This window comes from Panthera pardus, unplaced genomic scaffold (genome assembly GCF_024362965.1).
Source record: "Panthera pardus isolate Hobbes unplaced genomic scaffold, ASM2436296v1 HiC_scaffold_24, whole genome shotgun sequence".
Taxonomy (NCBI): domain Eukaryota; kingdom Metazoa; phylum Chordata; class Mammalia; order Carnivora; family Felidae; genus Panthera; species Panthera pardus.
Window position 1 is genome coordinate 126,870,056 of NW_026526810.1, and position 18,972 is coordinate 126,889,027.

At 51.9% G+C, this 18,972-nt stretch overlaps 1 protein-coding gene across 4 annotated transcripts in view; it reads right to left on the minus strand.

Annotated features, from left to right (window-relative positions):
• Positions 1-1,363: 1,363 nt before the first annotated feature.
• The window catches only part of FBLN5 (fibulin 5), an 80,125-nt gene continuing 62,516 nt past the window's right edge, over positions 1,364-18,972 (minus strand). For 2 of the 4 annotated variants that reach the window (XM_019462067.2, XM_019462066.2), the window contains exons 7-11: positions 18,703-18,822; positions 14,333-14,455; positions 13,226-13,352; positions 10,052-10,247; positions 1,364-2,315 (exon numbers count right to left, since the gene is read on the minus strand). In XM_019462067.2, the coding sequence (XP_019317612.1) occupies positions 2,154-2,315; positions 10,052-10,247; positions 13,226-13,352; positions 14,333-14,455; positions 18,703-18,822 (728 nt within the window). In that variant the 3' untranslated portion in view covers positions 1,364-2,153. Of the gene's footprint in view, positions 2,316-6,915; positions 9,850-10,051; positions 10,248-13,225; positions 13,353-14,332; positions 14,456-18,702; positions 18,823-18,972 lie in introns of those variants that run through there. The other 2 variants (XM_053889710.1, XM_053889709.1) reach the window with 1 other exon arrangement.

Sequence of the window (18,972 nt, forward strand, 5' to 3'; positions counted from 1 at the left end):
AGTGTCCGACTTCAGCTCATGGTTCATGAGTTCGAGCCCCACATCAGGCTCTCTACTGCCAGCACAGAGCCTGCTTCGGCTCCTCTGCCCCAACGCCCACCTCTCTGCCCCTTCCCTGTTGGAGCTCTCTCTCTCTCTCTCTCTCTCTCAAAATAAATAAACTTTGAAATTAAAAAACAAAAACACAGCTGGGAGCAAAGTCAGGTGCACAGTATGGGTGAGAGAAATGCTCTCTGGGCAAGGGAGCCAAATATACTATTTCCTCTGCTAAAGAAACTTTCAACTAATCCTAGGAACAGGCACAGTTCCTGGCACCCAGTAGTTCTTTAATAAATATGCTCCCTACGAGTAGAATGGGAATATCTGTCCATCTGTGTTGTAGACTGAACCTCATCAGGGAGTACATGCCCTCCTCTGGAAGCCTCAGGTCAACCCCTGGGACGGGACACAAAGGCAGCTGTCCCCACCTGTTCTCTAACCCGTGACTTGCACTGTTGACTCTCTCTGTCCCCTGCCTGGGGTTCTGACTCTTGAAAGGAAAGCCAGAGTCCCTGATCAGGAAATGGGCAATGAGCCCTGCAAATAGCTGAAAAGATGTTGAGGGCAAGGTGACCAAGGTTGGGCCATATTTGTCCCCCTCTCTTTATAGGGTTTATAACAGTGCACTCTGAACTCTGGCTGTTTACTACAGTTTTTAAAAGTATCAATGCCGGGGGGCGCCTGGGTGGCTCAGTGGGTTAAGTGCCTGGCTCTTGATTTCGGCTCAGGCCAGGTTTTGATCTCACGGTTTGTGAGTTCAAGCTCTGGGTTGGGCTCTGCACTGACCGTGAGGAGCCTGCTTGGGATTCTCTCCCCCTCTCTCTCTGTCCCTCCCCCTGCTCTCTGTCTCTCAAAATAAATAAATAAACAAAACAAACAAAAAAAAAAGTCAGTGCCCGGGCCCTACCAAAGACCAACGAAACCAGAATTTCTGGGTTCAAGAAATCAGCCCAAGACATCAGGTTTTTCTCTTAAAAGTTCCACGAGTTATCCTAGCACACGGCCAGGGTCGAGGGCCACTGATTATAAAGTAAGGTGACTACATTTCGGCTCTGGAAGGGTACCTGGAAATAATCTACATGACAGAGAGAACAGTTAAAGAACAACTGTTCTCAAATGAACAAAACAGGATTCAGGCTGACGCTTCCTCTTACCTTCCCCACCTCCGTTTCTCTGCCCCCTACTCCCCATCAGGTACCTGAGTTATAAAGGACCACGGAGCTCTCCAGGGAGTTTTCAAACCAGTGCACAATAAACGGGTTCAAAGAAGAGCCAGCCCCACACGCTGAATCATCTACGATGTCACAATGAACCAAACACAAGATCTCTTCAAATATTTAATCAGTTTAGAGACCTCTGCCTTCCAGCCCAGTTGGGTAAAAATTCTAAAGAAAACATGAGTAAGGGGTCCTCGAAGAAAACACCGGGGTAGAATGGAGAGGAGACTGGGTTTGGGAAGTCAGAACATAACATGTGTCTGAAGGCCTTCTTAAGGAATTCTACCACTTATTTAAAAAAAAATAATATACTCAAAATGCACAAGAAAGGATTAGACAGTTATACAAACGTAAGGACAACTAAACCTTCTCTCGTGGCTGAAAATACCACACATGTTTTGAAATAGACTCTGTGAAAACCCCTAGATCCTGCTGTGGTTTCTTTCCGCAGCCTTCTCTGTGCATACAAGAAGCAGCTAGCTATACTCCGCGTCCCCGTGAGCAATCCGGGCCTCGGCAAAGAAGCAATCAGCGAGAAGTGACAGGAAGCCGTTCACAGTCTTTGAACGCGGACTCAGACCCCAGCGAAGCTAATCTATTTCCTTCGAAAAATATGAAAATAAACTGATAGGCCTTGAAAAATCACCGTCGATCTCAGGTCAGGGCGCTGATAATACTTTTCGATAACTGCGTCGTAAGAACTGGGGGAAGCATGTCCTTCAGAGCGACGGGTCTACAAGGGGACAGGCAGCGTCAGGACATTCGGGGCCGACTCCTCGGGAGGCGGTCAGCAAGAAAAGCGTAACATCTGTCCCACGTCACCCTCCCTCTCGTTTCTTCTCTTCTCCTGTCCCTGGGTGCTGCTGAGAGGCAGTGTCAGAGACCCCAGCCCGGGGCTCAGAACGGGTACTGGGACACATATATCCGCAGTCGGATCACGGAGCTGCCTCTGAAGTTGATGACCGTGTTGACCGTGATCATTTCCAAGTCCAGCTGTATGTCCCGCGGCCCTTTGATGGGGCGTGTCATCACCAGGGTGGCACTGATGGGGCCCGTTTGCTGTGGACAGAACCGGGGACACTGGTTAGAGAAAGGCTGGCCGGCGTTAACAGGGCAGGTGAGCCGGACTCCAGAAGCTGTCGAGCAACAGCAGAGAGGGTTGGGGACAGCTGTGGGTCGGTCGGGAGGCGGGGTGCCCCACACGACCACCAGGGCAGAGGGCCGGGTGGTCCGGCGGCAGCCTCCACCGGGGCGCCCCTCCCCCCCCAGAGCACTGCAGTCGGACTGGCATCCCCTGACGCCACGCTCTCCCCTGGCCTCTGCCCACGTCCCACCCGGCTTTTTCCTGCCGACCCTTCAGGTCCCACCCGAAATGTCACTTCCTGAAGAAGCCTTCTCTGCTTCCCCCAACTGCACCCAGTCTACTTTCCATCGCGGTCCACCCTGCTTGGTCTATGTCTGCTGTCTGAGTCCCCGCCAGACTGCGAGCTCTCTAAGAGCGAGGACGGGGGTCAGGTTTTTCACCACTGAGTGTCCCCAGAACCTGGCACGGTTCCTGGCACACGGTCAGTGCTCAGTGAATAGATCCGGAATGAAAGAATGAATAATTCATGGAACTAACTGCATGTCACTGAGCTGTCACTTCGCTTCTCCGGGCCTCATCCTCTAAAATGAGGGTTTGTAGGGGCACGTGGGTGGCTGTCGGTCAAGCATCTGCCTTTGGCTCCGGTCATGATCTCACAGTCCGTGGGTTCGAGCCCCGCGTCGGGCTCTGTGCTAACAGCTCAGAGCCTGGAGCCTGCTTTGGATTAGGGGTGTGTGTGTGTGTGTGTGTGTGTGTGTGTGTGCGCGCCCCTCCCCCGCTTGCAGTCTGTCTCTGTCTCTCTCACACATAAATAAACATTTAAAAAAATTAAAATGAGGGTTTGCACCAGATCAGTAGTTCTCCAGTCAACAGCTGCCAATGGACCCAGAACACTTTTTCTTAAACTAACAATTCCAGGGACCCATTCCAAGATTTGCTGCTCAAGTGGGTGCCTGGATGAAACCTGGGGAAACTGGTTCTGATGTACCGTCCCTGCTGGAGCTCCCATTAGACACTCTAGTCCCTTCCAGCTTCAGCACTCTGTGACCCTACTGCTGTAGTCCTAATGATTCCCTCCAGTGAATCTCTCTCTAAAACTTTTGAGCAGCTAGGGAGGGAGGACTGACATCCACTGAGCATCTACCACGTGGGAGGCACAGTTTTCAGCAATGCACTTATTTAATCCTTATTAAAAAGCGCTGAAAGGTTCTGTTACTCAAAGGGTGGTCCCTGGACCAGTACCACAGGCATCACCAGGGAGCAGGTTAGAAATGCAGGATCTCAAGCCCCACCTCTGGCTTACTGAGCCAGAATCTGTACGGTAACACAATCTCCAGGTGATTTGTGGGTACATTAATAATTGAGAATTGCTGGGACTCCTGATGGCTCAGTCGGTTGGTTAACTGTCTGACTTCAGCTCCGATCATGATCTCACGGTTCGTGAGTTTGAGCCCTCATCGGGCTCTGTGCTGACAGCTCAGAGGGAGCCTGCTTCAGATTCTGTGTCTCCCTCTCTTTCTGCCCCTCCCTGCTTGCACTCTGTCTCTCTCTCTCTCTCTCAAAAATCAATAAAAGTTAAAAATTTTTTTTAAAATACATAAATAAATAATTGAGAAGTGCTGATCTAAAAGCACAGGACCCAGTCTGGGGACCCTGCCTGTCCTACTAAAGGTATGTCTCATTATTTCCCCATTTTATAACTAAGCAAACCAAGGCCCAGTGAGGTTAAGTCATGACATGGGGTCACCCATGACAGGTAAGGGGAGGGCTGCGGCTTGACCCCAAATCCCAGGCCTTTTTCACTGCACAACAATTATCAGAGGAGACTGCTGTGTGTTTCATTTCTTCTCCCTGGAACCATCTTTTAGGAGAGATGCTCATGGGTCAGTGCAGTGGCCAGAGAGTGGGCTCCTGGGGAGGAAGTAGCGTGAGAGAGCACAGAGCGGCCGGACAATCGCTTCCTATAAGCCGCAGAGCCCAGCGCTGTGCCCAGAAACTGAAAGCAACAGGCTTGCAAAATCAAGCAACTTGGCCTAGTTAAAGCCACACCAGGTATTTTATCTGTCTCCATAAAGGGAGGGCTCCCCATAAAGATCCGACATCCCCAAGAGTATGACAAGGGCGGGACGGGCAGGCAGGTGCCAGCCAGGTACCGGGACCTCCCCTGTCCCCTGGACTATCAATAGCCTGACAGCCATGCAATTTCCTCTTGGCATCCCCTCCCTCTGTTCCCGTCAGCATCAGCGCAAGTGGTGCGTCCTTACCCAGAGGATCGCTCAGACTTCCTTGTCAACTCTTGCAAAACTTGAGAGCACCGGGCCAGCAGTGCTGGCCACACAGGGACAGCCACACAGGGAAATGCCCATGGCATTTACGTATACGAATATCTCACCAGCTTTCACTGTTTGCATGAACAAAGGCCAAGGACTGAAGACCTTGAGCCGTGGGCAGCCCTTGGGAGGGAGGCCTGCAAGGCTCGTGGTCATTGGTACGAAACAATGACGGGGGCAGTGGGTATGAAAGCAGGCACTGGGCTATTTTGTACATCTCTTATTTAATCCCCATACCCTACAGTGTGAGTAGGTGATATACATTACATCAGGTCACCAAACTAGCACACTGGCCCCCCAATCCTGCTCTGACCGCTACATCCTATGACAAGGTCTCAGTACATCTGAATTTCCGGACCATTCCGCTGCACTTACTCCAAGGAAGAATCGCCACTTTGCATTGTCAATGTTTGCCTGGTTGTTTGTCCCCTCTCCCCACCAGGGTGGGCTCCTCAAGGGCAGAGGTCACATCCTGTTTGTTCCTGGACTCTCGGCGCCTGGCCCAAGGCTGCATACGTCCTGGTGCTGAATTTATGTTTGGTGACGGAAGAAGAACGAGTGCCCAGCACCCGTGCAGCCGACCGCAACGGCGGCAGGGTGCAAACTGACCACCGGATGTGTGTTTCCTTGGCCTTGCTCGGACACGTGCGGGGGTCTGTTCTAAGTCAGCCTGTGGGACAGCATCGTCTGACTCGCGGCCAGCAGGTCAGCTGCCCGGGGACCTGCCACCTGATCCACACATGTCTCGTGGAGTAAATATGCTCCTCCTTCCGGCCCTAATTGCGTCCTCGAGTCACCTGGCCAAGGCCAGTCACCAGTCCAGGGCTCAGGGTGAGGCCGGCTGCCGACTGTGTTTGTGAAAGGCACATGTGTGTAAGCACACGTGCCTGTGTGTGCACGGGGCCACGTGTGGCTTGCCCGCTGTGTGCTCGCGACACAATCAGTGACCTTCCGCGTGGAAGAACCTGAATTCTGGCCGCCAAGCCGCACCTCCTGCATGATGCTCCTGTCACCAGCTCCAGAGCCCGGGAGCTCACAGCGTCCTGAAAACAGCGGCCGTCACAGCAGAAACAACGCTATCAGTCCAAAATAACTAACCCTTCCTGAACACCTTCTACTATTACTAGATGTTAAAGCAGCCCTTTCCTGTTATCTCAATTTCTGACCCCACATCCTAAAGAGAAGGTAAGCGTATGCATGGATTTCGACACCGGCCTGCCCGGGTTCGAATCCTGCTCGGCTGCTTCCTGGCTGTGAGACCATGGGCACGTCCCTCAGCCTCTCTGTGCCTCGGTGCCCACGTCTATAAAATCGGGACGGTCACGCAGGCACTGCGTCACAGGACTGTTGGAAGGATGAAGGGAGCGATATATGGAAAGCACTTGGCGCATGCCGAGCACTGTATAGGATTTGCTGCCGTCCGGGTGGTTCCTGTAGCTGCCATACCGGATTTGCAGAGCGGTGGCCCAGCCAGACCTGTTTCTCTCACCTTCAACATCATGGGGCATTCAAGACACTCACCAGCCCCCACCTCAAGCAAGAGGGCGGTTTGAGAGAACCGTTCAGGGATGTGGGTCCTTTAAGAGTGCAGAGAGAGAGAGAGTGGGGCGCCTGGGTGGCTCAGTCGGTTAAACGTCCGACTTGGGCTCAGGTCACGATCTCATGGTCTGTGAGTTTGAGCCCCGCGTCGGGCCCTGTGCTGACAGCTCAGAGCCTGGAACCTGCTTCAGATTCTATGTCTTCCTCTCTCTGCCCTTTCTCTGCTCATGCTCTGTCCCTCTCTCCCTCTCTCAAAAATAAATAAACAGTAAGAAGAAAGAGTGCAGAGAGCAGTGGAGAAGTCTAGAGATGACAGCCAGCCCGGATACCTTGAACCATGGTGATGTAAGGAGCTGCTGGGGACCTGCCTGTTGGCGCATCTGCTCCGCCGAGGCCACAGCGGCCCCTCCCCACCCGCAGAAAGTCTGTGTGAGACACAGCACTGGAAAGAGGGTGCAAAGGTTTGGGGCGGCTTGTAGCCAACAAGGGGCCCTACTGGCAACAATCCAGTAAGACCCCGGTCCCGTCACCCTAACGCTCCCCTCCGTTATCTGCACCCCCCGCACCCAGTCCCGGAGAAGGAGCCTAAAACAGCACGGTCAGCGTGGGGAGGGGAAGAGGAAGCTGGCACAGGGGCCACCCCCACCCCACCCCACCCCTAAGCAGAGGAAGGGGAGAAACACTAAACACTGAGTGAAGGACAGAAAGGTGGACGTTTCCACTGAAACCAGCTTATTAGACTTGATATGAGAAGGAGACAATTCAATAGTAACTCAAAGAACCTGTCAGTCCGAGGGATTAACCTAGATATCACCCAGGTGTGCACAGGTTGGAGCCAGCAAGGTGAGAAAAAGGTTACTGAATGTTTCACCTCTGCCAAATCCTACCTGTTTGATCAAAACAGTCATTCTGTGTTCCAGGCACTGAGCTAAGCAGATGATCTCATCTAATCCCAAGGTAAATACTATTATTATCCCCTCTTTACATATGTGGAAATTGAGGCCCAGAGAGGTTAGGTAATGGGCCCAAGGTCACACAGCTGGTGAGTTGGTGAGTTGTAGAACCTGAATGAAGTGGACCAGCCTGGCCCTGGAGCCCACAGAGAACAGCGATGTGCGGCCTCCTGATGATGGGGCCGTGCCTTGGAAGCTGGACATGTGGAAGGCCCACCTTGTCCAGCAGATTTCTCCTTGTCTTCCTGCCCCATGCCCGTGGCTTCGCAGGGCACCCAGACGGAACCTGTTTTCCCTTCCCGGGTGCAGCCAGGAGAGATGCCAGGAGCCACCTCCCTGTCCCTAAGTTCCTTCAGCCTCAGAGTCCTGACATCCTCTTCTGAATAAATAGTAAAGAATTAGGGCCCAACTCAATGTCCTGAGAGGGCGCAAGCATACAGCTCGGCTTTGTGGGTTTCAAGGGTCCCCCAGGGGCTGTGTCAACCTGAGTCCCAGAGGAAGCCTCCAGGAAGGATCCTCCCTCCCATCCACGCCACCTGTAGGACAATCTTCTTCCCCCGCCATCACTGGCTTTTACAAGCCAGCCACCCGGGGAACATTTGGGTCTATAGGGATTTTAGCAGGTGGTGTTCCAGTGAGCGACACCTCACCCAGGCAAGGCCACCTTCTGAGGATCTTGTTTTCTGCGTGGGAAAAGGAAAAACGCGAGGCAGGTGGCACCAGTGATGGAATTTTAAATCCCCCGAAGGGGCATCTCTGTGCCCTATGATTGGGGCCCGCTATGTCTGTACAAATGACAGAGGCCAAACTGCAGGAGGCCGCTGGGCTAGGCTTGTGCTCCCGAGGGCAGCAAGGCCACAGCAGCTCACAGATGTGGGCTTCTGCTGGACAGCGGAGAGAGGACAGACATAAACACAGCTCTCTTTCTCATCTCACAGAAGTTCCTCTGCCTTCAACTCAGTCCATCTTTTTCCAAAGCCTCTGACCCTGTTGCACTGGCCTACAGATGCTGGCTCCGCTGACTGTGTTACACATGTGACCCGGTCCCCCTGGGGTCTTGCCAAAAACTATCAGTGAGGATACAGGCATGATACCAGCCCCTGGAACCTTTTCTAAACTGTTCTCACCGCTGCTTCTGAGACATCCCTGTTTTTAGACAGTCCCAGCCCCAGAAGCTAGGACTGGAAGGTTCGGCCAGGAGATAGGGAGAGGGAGGTAGAGACCTCAGATACAGGGTCCTTTCACGGGACTGCAACTGGCTCCCTTCAAAGTAGGTAAACTTCCATGGGCCTGTAGCTCCCCCACGATGCCCCTGGAGGACCACAAGCTGCATTTGTTAGGAATGCAGATTCCTGGGCATAGTGGGCCGAAGGCTCCCAAAGGTATCGGGCCCCAATCCCTGGAACCTGTACTTGTTACCTTATAAGGAAGAGGGACCTTTGCTGAGGGGATTAAGTTAAGGATCTTGCCGTGGGGAGATTATCCTGGATTATGTGGGCTGGCCTTAAATCCGATCACATGTGACACACAGAGCGAGACAGGGAGGGTTGACACCCACAGAACCTGAGGCAGTGTGACCACTGGAGGCAGGGACTAAAGGGACGTGGCCACAAGTCAGGAAATGCTGGCAGGTGCTGGGAGCTGGTGGAAGCAAGGAATGGCTTCTCCCCTGGAGGGGAGATGGCTCTGTGACACCTTGGTTTCCGCTCAGTGAACGTGATTACAGGCTTCTGGCTCCCAGGACCCTGTGAAAATAAATTTCTGTTGGGTTAAGCCACCAAGTTGGAGTCCTTTGTCATAGTAACCACAGGAAGTGGATACCCTAGGCCTCCACCACGGTCTTCTGAGAGAGATTCTCCGGAGAGGAAGCTCTGGAATCCACTTTTTGGACAAGTGCCCACGTTCACACTGAAATGTAAAAAACATTGCTCTGAACCGGGGGTATCCAAAGAGGTACATTCACCCCAGGGCTGCAGGACATGAAGTGCAATAACATAAGGGTGTGGGATTATACGTGTAAAGCACAGAAGTGAGGGGCGCCTGGGTGGCTCAGTCAGGTGAGCGTCTGACTCTCGATGGTGGCTCAGGTCATGATTTCGCAGTGCGTGAGTTTGAGACCCACGTTGGGTCCTGTGCTGGCCGCGTGGAGCCCGCTCGGGATGCTTTCTCTACCCCTCCCCGGCTCGAGCTTGTGCTCTCTCTCAAAATAATGAACTTCAAAAAAGAAGGGGCAAATACATTTTAGGATGTGTATTCTAAAATTTTCTCCTGATGTGGCTAAGTCAGTGCTATCCAATCAAACTTTCTACGATGATGGAAAGGTTCTCTATCTGAGCCAATACAGCGGTCACAGGTGACCACTGAGCCCTTGAAATGTGGCTTGTGCTACTTTTTAATCTTATTTCATCATAATTCATTTAAATGTAAAGAGCCACAGTTGCACAACACAGGTGGGGCCCACTTCCGTGAGGCATGCTTTCATATTCACCACAACATAAGTGCCGGGAGGGCAGAGATCTGGGGATGCTGTGCTCACTGCTATATTCTCGGTTTCTGGAAGTGCGAAGTAGGTAATAAATACCTTCAGATGAGTGGATGGATAACTGGCTATGTGAGTGACTCCTCCAGGCAGGAAAACGATGGAAGATTGCATCTTGGCCTAACTTCTCATTGCACTGACGAGGGTCCTGAGGCCCACGGGGGAAAAGCAGCTTTTACAAAGCCATCTAGAAAGTAACAGGAATCTGAACCTTGAAGTCCTGACTCCCACCCATCCCCTCTTCTCTCTTCATACCCGCCCCTCCTGGCTGCTCTCCGAACTGTTTCTAGAAGCACGTGCCAGGTTAGACAACACAAGCATCGTTAAAGACGGTGACGATGCCCTCTTACCCGCATATAGAATTCTCGGCCCTCATTCCCAGACTTGATCTGGAAAATGTAATAAGCCCCAGGGTAGCGGGTCGTTGCTTGCATTTGGAAGATGTCAGCAGGAACGGAGCGTCCCGATACCACATCCATATCCCGGTACAAGATGGTAAAGGGCTGGTCTCTGCAGCCAGGATTCTCAGCGGGACACATACAGCGGCTGTTGGGGAGGGAAATCATTTGAGAATGCGATAAATCCTTTCCAGATGCTCGTTGTACCTACTTCCTCACTTAAAACGTTGAAAAGAGGCCACCCCATTTTTATCATCTGAATGCTGTCACTGGAGATCCTCTCTGCTCCTCGGTCTGGTGTAAAAACTCACCAGCGTGTACGTGAGCTGTTTCCTAGAGAATGGCCTATTCTGACCAATCAGAATAGGTCTGGCTACCAGAATATAAACCTTAGATGTCTGCCTTTCAGAACACTGGCACGTTCTCTAATGCGCTTCACATTTGTCATGTATTTATTTGGCAAAATGCGTCCCTGGTCACATAGCCCTTCACTTCCCCAGACGTACACACTCATGAAGAAATTTTAAAAAGTGAGAAATGCCATTTAGCTTGACAGGATTTGGGTGGTCCTTGTACATTCTCTATGGCACTTAACACAGTCTGGGTAGAACGTGACTTAATCTTTCCATTTTACAAACAAGTTAGAACTCACTATGTTTAAGGCATAACATCAGACATTTTGGAACTGCAATAATAAATACGATCCTGACCTCAAATAGTTCACCTTCTAGTAGGAGAAATAAATCACGGGCACAAATATCTCTAATACAGAGCAACTAGTTTGAAAGATTAGTAACAGTGTTGTCATCATATGAAATCATGGACTCTCTTTACCAAGGAATGCCTGTTGTAGACACCCCGTTGATTTGTCCCTAACCACCCCCATCTCTCACCTCATCCCTGAGACTTCCCTTCTAGGAGTCAGAGCTGAGGAGAATGGGGAGGTCTATAGATATGTGCCTTGCTGGGTGGAACCGGGAGTCAGTCTTGTCTTGTTTCTGCTGCTCTCCCCAAACTTCTGATCTACCTTCAAAACTTACTGGTTGGTTCGATCTCCAAAATATAGTCCAGATCCAACCACTTTTCACCATCTCCTCTGTCACAGAACTGTCATTCAGCCCACCACCGTGTCTCTCCTGGACCTCTGTGATGGCCTCCTAATAGGTCCCTCTCCCTTCAATCCATTACACAGCAGCCGTCATCGAACAAAGATCAGATTCTGTCTCTGTCCTGCTTGAAGATCCTCCAGGGGCCACCCCTTATATCTTGAGTAAAAACTGAACAAAGTCTGGGGCGCCTGGGTGGCTCAGTCGGTTAAGCGTCTGACTTCAGCTCAGGTCATGATTTCACCGTCCATGAGTTCGAGCCCCGTGTCGGGCTCTGTGCTGACAGCTCAGAGCCTGGAGCCTGCTTCGGGTTCTGTGTCTCCCTCTCTCTCTGCCCCTCCCCTGCTTGTGCTCTGTCTCTCTCTCTCTCAAAAATATATAAACATTAAAAAAAATTTTTTTAAACTGAACAAAGTCTGGCCTCTGTCAATTTCCCTCAGATCACTGCCCACTTCACTCACTAGGCTGCAGCCACTGAAGACGTTCCCCGAAGACGTCAAGTTCACCACCACCTTGTGGTCTTTGCACATGCTGTTCCCTCGGCTCTTCCAGTCTCTGCCAACATCGACTCATTTTCCCATTCCAGCCCAAATGGCGTTTCCTCAGAGGAGCTTTTGGACTCCCCAGTCTAGACCAGCTCCAGCCCTAATGTTCCTTTTATAAATTCCCGTTCCTCCTGCTCACAGCACCCATCCCAATCTACGATTATGCATTCATTTATGCGACACCGGTTGAATGCCTTTCTCCTCCGCTAGCATAAGAGCAAAACCATCATGCCTGGTACTGTTTGCCACGTGATAGGAGCTCGACTAACGTTTGATAAAGGGGTGTATAAAAATCATTTGTAAAGTTTGGCTTTCTGAAGGCTGATCCAAATAGCCAAGTCAAACTGTCCCGGGTGCCCGAATGGCCCCTGAAAACGTCACGTGTCACACAGAAAAGAACTGCCTCCTAAATGAAGAAGCCCGGAGGAGGGCGTGACGGCTGGCAGCTGAGGAGGATCACAGACAGCTGGGGGAGATGGCACTGGAGCTGAGATCTGGAAGATGGGGCGGATCTGTCCATTGGCGGTGGAAGAAATGCCTTCCATATGGCAGAAAATGGGTGCGTGAGAGGCGGGAGGCTGGACGTTCCAGGGTGTGGGTAAAGGTGAGGGCGAGTCCTGCTCAGGTTGGCAGGAGCACAGGACCATGAACGAGGAAATGAGCTGGAAGGGGGTGGCTGGAGTCAGCCGAAATGGGTCCTGGAGGCAGGCAGCTTGCAGCGGCCCGCCAGGGACCTCACGGGCAACACGAGCTCAGTGCTGTCATTGAAGCCGTCGACTCCCCGGCTCCAGACAAGCGCGGCCTGGAGGACCCCAGAGAGAACCAGAGAGAGTGGACACTTTGCTCCGCCACGTAGGACCCTGGAACCAGACACCAAAGGGTTGCTAGAAGCACGGCTCTGAGCAATAAGCCGAACTGTCCGTAACGGACCCGCCTGCCCCTGCTTCGTCCTCTTTGTCCAGTTTTTGTTCAGAGCAGGAAGCGCACGGGTAAGCCACGAATTGCTCTTAGATGCTGTATTCCTAGAGGCCACGGCAGGTGTGTCTGACGCATCCCTTTGTCTCCAGCGCAAGGAGTGGGTGTTGCTCAGGGGGGAAACTGTGTGACTGAATGAGAGGAGGGCCCGGGGCGCCTGGGTGGCTCAGTCGGCTGAGGTCATGGTCTCATGGCTCATGAGTTCCAGCCCCGCGTCGGGCTCCGTGCTGACAGCCGGGAGCCTGGAGCCTGCTTCGGATTCTGGGTCTCCCTCTCTCTCTGCCCCTCCCCTGCTCACGCTCTGTCTCTCTTTCTTAAAAAAAATAGAAAAAAAAAAAAAAAAAGGAAGAGACAAGGACAGAAGGTGTGTGTGTGTCCGTGTGTGTCCAGCAGGCAAGAGGCTAAGTATCCTGACTCCCTGGCAGGGGCACCCTCCTTTCCCACCACACAGGCAGCTGAACCAGACCCCTCATCACAGTCCCATTTCCCAAATGACTTACTTATCGCTGATCCGAAGATAAGGCTCCTCACAGCGGATGGGGTCAATGCACTTGAAGCCCCCTTGCAGATTGTAGCAAGTTTGCTGCAGGTTACACGTGTGGTTTCTGTGCTCGCACTCGTTGATATCTGAAACGAAGGGTAGACAAGGGGCTGAAGCAGGACAGTGCTTCCAAGGCGCTGGGCTCCTGGCCAGGTGTCGGGGGTGGGGCGGCCTGGGTCTTTACTAGAGAACTGCACTGTCCACCACGATAGCGACCGGCCACTGTGCGGCTACTGGGCCCTTGAAAGGTGGCTAGTCCGAACTGAGACGTGCTGGAAGTGGAAAATACACACCGGTTTTGACAACGGTCAAAAAAGAAAGTGATTATCTTTTTCTTTCAAAAAAGAAAGTGATTATCTCTTCAAAAGTTCTTACATAGAGTACATGTTGGAATGATAATATTGTAGATGTATTGCCTTAAATAAAATACATTCTTAAAAGTAGTTTTTCCTGTTTCCTATTGCTGTATGGCTCCTCTTTTTAGCTGACTTTATATTTCTATTGCCCAGCCCTGGCTATGGAGAATTCTTGCCTGGTGTTCCAGTAAGGTAGATTCAAGGAGCTGAAATGGGTCAACGGCTCAGCTGACCGTTGAAATGGGTCAACGGCTCAGCCACCAACCTCTCCATTGGCCCCCCTGGGTGACCATGAGGCTGGGAATCAGCCCAAGTGGCCAATCTGAAGAGTAAGACCTACCCCTTCACCATCTGGGGGTCCTGACCCTTTGGGGGACACAGCAGTCTGATGTGTGAAGTTCCCCTGCCATCCATTTTCTAGGAAATCAGTAGAGAAACACTAACTGGGCTGCCCTCCAGGGCCCATGAGAAGGGCTGGACCGTGGTCCGTGAAGGGGGCCAGGTCACAAGGAGTCTTGGGGATGCAGAGATCTGCCCGGGGGTGGGGGGAGCCACACAGCCTGGCCACAGCCTGCCGCTCTGGGAGCCACCGGAACCTACTCCTGCCCTCATCCCTGCCACCTCCTCCCCCAGGTGAAGATCTCCAGGTGACCCCTTGAGCCAGCCCCACCTGACACCTCCCCCAGCCAGGTCCCCCTGGACAGCCTTACCCTGGCAACTCCGGTTGTCATCCAACAGAATGTAACCGGGGGGACAGGAGCAGAAGTACGTGCCGGGCTGATTCACACACTCATGCTGGCAGAGGAACTCAGAGAAGCTGCATTCGTCCATGTCTGGGGGTGACAAGTCACACCTGCTGTTTATAATTAGACCACCTGGGCGTGGGAGCTTAGCGGTTATCTCCTCCGACTCCCACACACTCCTGATGCACATGACAGCTTTGTGGCTACCAGGTTGCCGTTTTACTTCTCGAACACTCAGGTGACAGGGAGCTCACTACCTACTGAGGAAGCCTACCAACAACGGGACAGCTCTAGCTGCTAGAAGATTCTTTCCCCCAGGGAGCTGAAATCTGTCTCCATCAAGCTTCCATCACTCCTCCCTCTGGCTCAGCTACGTTATCTACTCACTACCGACTCATTTTGCCCAACGGGTACATGTAACTTTCACTTCTGAAGGGGGGATTCTTTTGCCCATCGGAGTTTTCTACCGGCAGAGCTCTTCCCCCAGAGCCCCCAAAAGCCCACATTCCCTGGCCCCCAGCCTTCTGCAAGGGCAACCTTACCAGCGCTGATCGCCCTCTAATCACCCCGAAGTTGAGAAGCAATATGCTTCCGAAAATCCCAACTCAAAGGGACGCATCCGGGAGGCCGGGGGATGCGCGTTACGGCGAAAGTTCATTGTGTTCAAAGCCCTCCTTGAAAGAGAAAGCTCTGGAGGGGCGTGGGGTGGGCCAGCGTATCGCCCCTGGCTGGCCCGCCTGCCTCAGGAGGTGGTCGGCACGTGGGAACCTGGAGCTGGGCCACTCCCGGGCTGCAGAGAGGTGGCGACACGGAGGAGCAACCATCGAACACGTAGGCCAGGGCAGCTGATGCAGAAGAGGGCGTCTTAGAAGGGCCAGCCCTCCTCACACACGGAGTTTGGCAGCAGAGCCCCATCTGAGCCTCGTTCGTCGAGCGCGCCAAAGAAAACATGTTTTTCTTTCATTTATTGTTTCCCGAAAACTTGCTTTCCCCAGCTTCCCCATGTGACATGTCCTCGGATTGCTCTCTCGCTCACAGACCGCCGGTGGCCGGAATGACCCAGGGACGGTGTCCGGGCAAACGAGGCGGCTTCCCCACCTCGGGATAATCCTGGTGTCGCCTAAGCCTCTCACGTCGCAGGAGGAACAACTCCTTCCCAGCTCTCCCAGGGGTCTCCGGGCAGTGGGCTGGGAGCCGGCAGAACCGGATGTGCATGTGGAAAGTTAAAGCACGCTCATGAGGTAGGACGTGCTTCTGTCCGCCCCGCCCCAGCCCACCCCACCCCTGCTCCCCCGGGGACCTCGTAGGGTCTCAGGCCTCGGGCCCCAGCCCATCACAACAGACAGTAGATTCTGCTCATACCTCTGGGAGAGGCGGGAGTAAAGCCTGAAGCTGTCAAGCGCTTGCTATGCACCAAGTGCTGGCTTAAATCCTTCCCATGTCTCATCTTACTATTTTTTTTTTTTTTTTAAGATTTTACTTTTAAGTAATGTCTACACCCAACGTGGGGCTTGAACTCACAACCCAAAGATCAAGAGTCGCACGCCCCGCAGACCGAGCCGGCCGGTGCCCCATGCCTCATCTTATTTAATCCTCACCTCAGCCCTATGAGGGAAGTGTTATTATTAGCTACATTGTACAGAGGAAAAATGGAGGCTTACCGAAGTCAGGTAACTTGACTAACGAGTTAGGTAACAACTTACACATAAGGAGGAAGCAGTAAATCTCGGACATGAAGCTGGCCAGCCAGCCAGCTGTGACCTCCTACACTGGTCAACACCGTGCTGCGGTGTCTCCCTGAGCGATCCCGCTCAGGACTTAAAATCGGTGGATTTGAGGGGTCCTAAGGTTGGGGGCCTCCCCTGAGCAGGACTGGCCCCAGGGCAGATGGAGAGGGCAGCACGTGCCCCCACCTCCTGTTGGCTGGGGAGGGTCCCTAATAGGCCCACTCAGTTTATCTTGGGGTCTGCAATCCCCAGACTTTACTAGGGCTGTGGCTCCAATCTCCACCAAAAAAGCTGAAGTCCAAGCCTGGTTTCTGGCCAGGAGCACCCTTGAGGCCATTTTTCACTCATGCGAACCCGCCACGGTTTCCAGGATTAGCTCAGTTTAGCAAGTCCCCAAGAGATAAGGGACACAGCCAGGAAAGGGCTGGTGCTGTACAGAGGGGCCACACTAGCTGTGACAGCACCGGGAGTCACAGTTCCTGGGGGGAAATGAGAAGGAAGGAAGGAAAGAAGGAAGGAAGGAAGGAAGGAGGGAGGGAGGGAGGGAGGGGGGAAGAAGGAAAGAAAGAAAGAAAGAAAGAAGAAAGAAAGAGGGTAAGTAGGAAGGGACAGAAAACAAACTCCCTGTGTCCCACTGTTATCCCGAGCCAACATTAAAGCCTGAGGTGGCCAGGAGTCACTCTAAGTCTTAGGAAAGTGGGCACTTCATGGTGAGTGTGGAGGAGAAGATGGCCATTTAGGGTAAAATGAGTCAACTGAAAATCCCTGCCAAACCACCAAGGATGTAAACTCTCTGAAAAGCCAGAAGTCTCTTACACTGACAGAGAAAATAAATTAATATGGAACGATGCTTAGGTACACCAGTTTTTTTTTTTTAAGTTGATGTATTTATATTGAGAGAGAGAGAGAGAAAGACAACCAGTGGGAGAGGGCCAGAGAGCAAGGAGGACAGAGGATCTGAAGCAGGCTCTGTGCTGACAGCAGAGAGCCTGGTGTGGGGCTCGAACTCACAAACCATGAGATCATGACCTGAGCTGAAGTCGGATGCTGAAATGGACTGAGCCACCCAGGTGCCTCGGCGCCAGCTTTTTTAATCTTTAGGACCACACGAGTGACGTGGCCAAGGAAAGCACTAAACAGCAGAGCTAGAATTTGAACCCAGCTCCATCTGGCTCCAGTCGCTCTACTATACCCCCTCCAGAGATGGTCAGTATACACCTGTGGATGTGCAGGGACTTTTGGAGAAACAACTAATCCCATCTCATGATGCTAAACTTTCTCCCTCTTAGTCCCTTGGCCCAGATTCCCCCAAGGAGTGCCATAGGAGGAACTGAAATCTAGGAAGAAAGTAGCTTTTCATGCCTGAAGGTATTTTATTAGTTTCTGGGACTGACATTTAATCCGTCTGAGGCTCTCTGTAACTGCCTCCTCACGGCTCTGGCTTTCCGGGCCCCAGGGAGAGGTTGCTCGTTTGTTCAGAGTACTCTGTCCCTAGAACACCCCAGGCCTCAGTGAGGCTACCACACAAGTCCCATTCATGACCTGGGTCAGTTCCTGTCACAATGAAACCCGGGATTAGGAAACCTTCCATTCAGTGGGACAAAAAGATTTTCACGCCCTAGAGTATGGTTCGCTTATTTTGAAGAATACGGCGAAGCAGCGTTAATTTGAGCCGTGCTAATTCACAACGGCTCATGATGCCAAAAGTCGATGCAATGGAGTTTACTTTAATCCAGTGTTTACCAAAAAACAAGGAAAGAAGAAAAAGAAGGAAGAACGAAAGAAAGAAAGAGCACATACGTGGCTCCGTGCAGGATGCTACATGGATTTATAGGAGTAAAATGTCATCCCTGTTCTCAAGGAGTTTGCAAGAGTTTACAACTTTCTTGTCACAAGTTTTAGTAAGAAAATTGTAATGGAGTCCGCAAGAAAGCCCTGGCAGAGAATCGTAGCTTCTGGGTCTTGGAAGGAATTTGTAAAAGGTCAGCGAAGTCACCACATCTAAGTTCTCACAAATTGTTAAGAATTAATTCATTCAACATTCAATCATTCATTCATTGATTTGAGGACTCTTGATTGTACGCATGCTGTGTGCCAGGCCTGGAGCTAGGAACTGATTCGTTATTTGTAGAGATTTTAGAAGTTCGCAAAGCATTTCCACTTACGTATATGATCTCATTCCACTCAGTGCCCCTGCCAACCCTACCCTGGGAGATATGCTATTATCTCAAGTCACTTCACTCTACAAGTACGATGTATGCGATCCCCAGGACTTGTCAGTGCTGGGTAGGCATAGATACTTCAAACCAACACACAACATCGGGTCACTCTTTTCCCTCTTCAACCCCATGTCAGACCCTAAAAGGCAGCTCCGTCAGATTTTGCATTAGGGGTCAAATGACAAGGGAGGGGACTCTACTCCACCTTTCAGGAAGTGACTCATCTCTGCTTTGTGTGGTTGTGACCCCACCGCACTAAGAAATGTCCCCAAACTGGATATGTGTCTGTGAAATGAGAGGAAACACCTGTAAAGGAAGCCCTTGTCCTCTGACCCCCCCACCCCTGGACCCCTAATACAGATGGAAGTCTCCAAATGCCAAAGCCCATTACCACTGCAATGAACACCGTCATCCTCAAGTTCATATCCTGGGTCACAGCGGCAGATGAAAGAGCCATAGGTGTTGACACAAGTTTGCACGCATGGGTTCTCAGTTGCACATTCGTTCACATCTACGGGAAAAGGAAAGCACGTCACTGAGCATTCCCACAACAGAACATCCCCAATGACCAGGCAGAAAATGCACTCACAACAAAATCTACCGGCACTGGGAGACCAGATTCACAGGGGCCAAGTATCTCCACCCAAGATCTCTCACATTC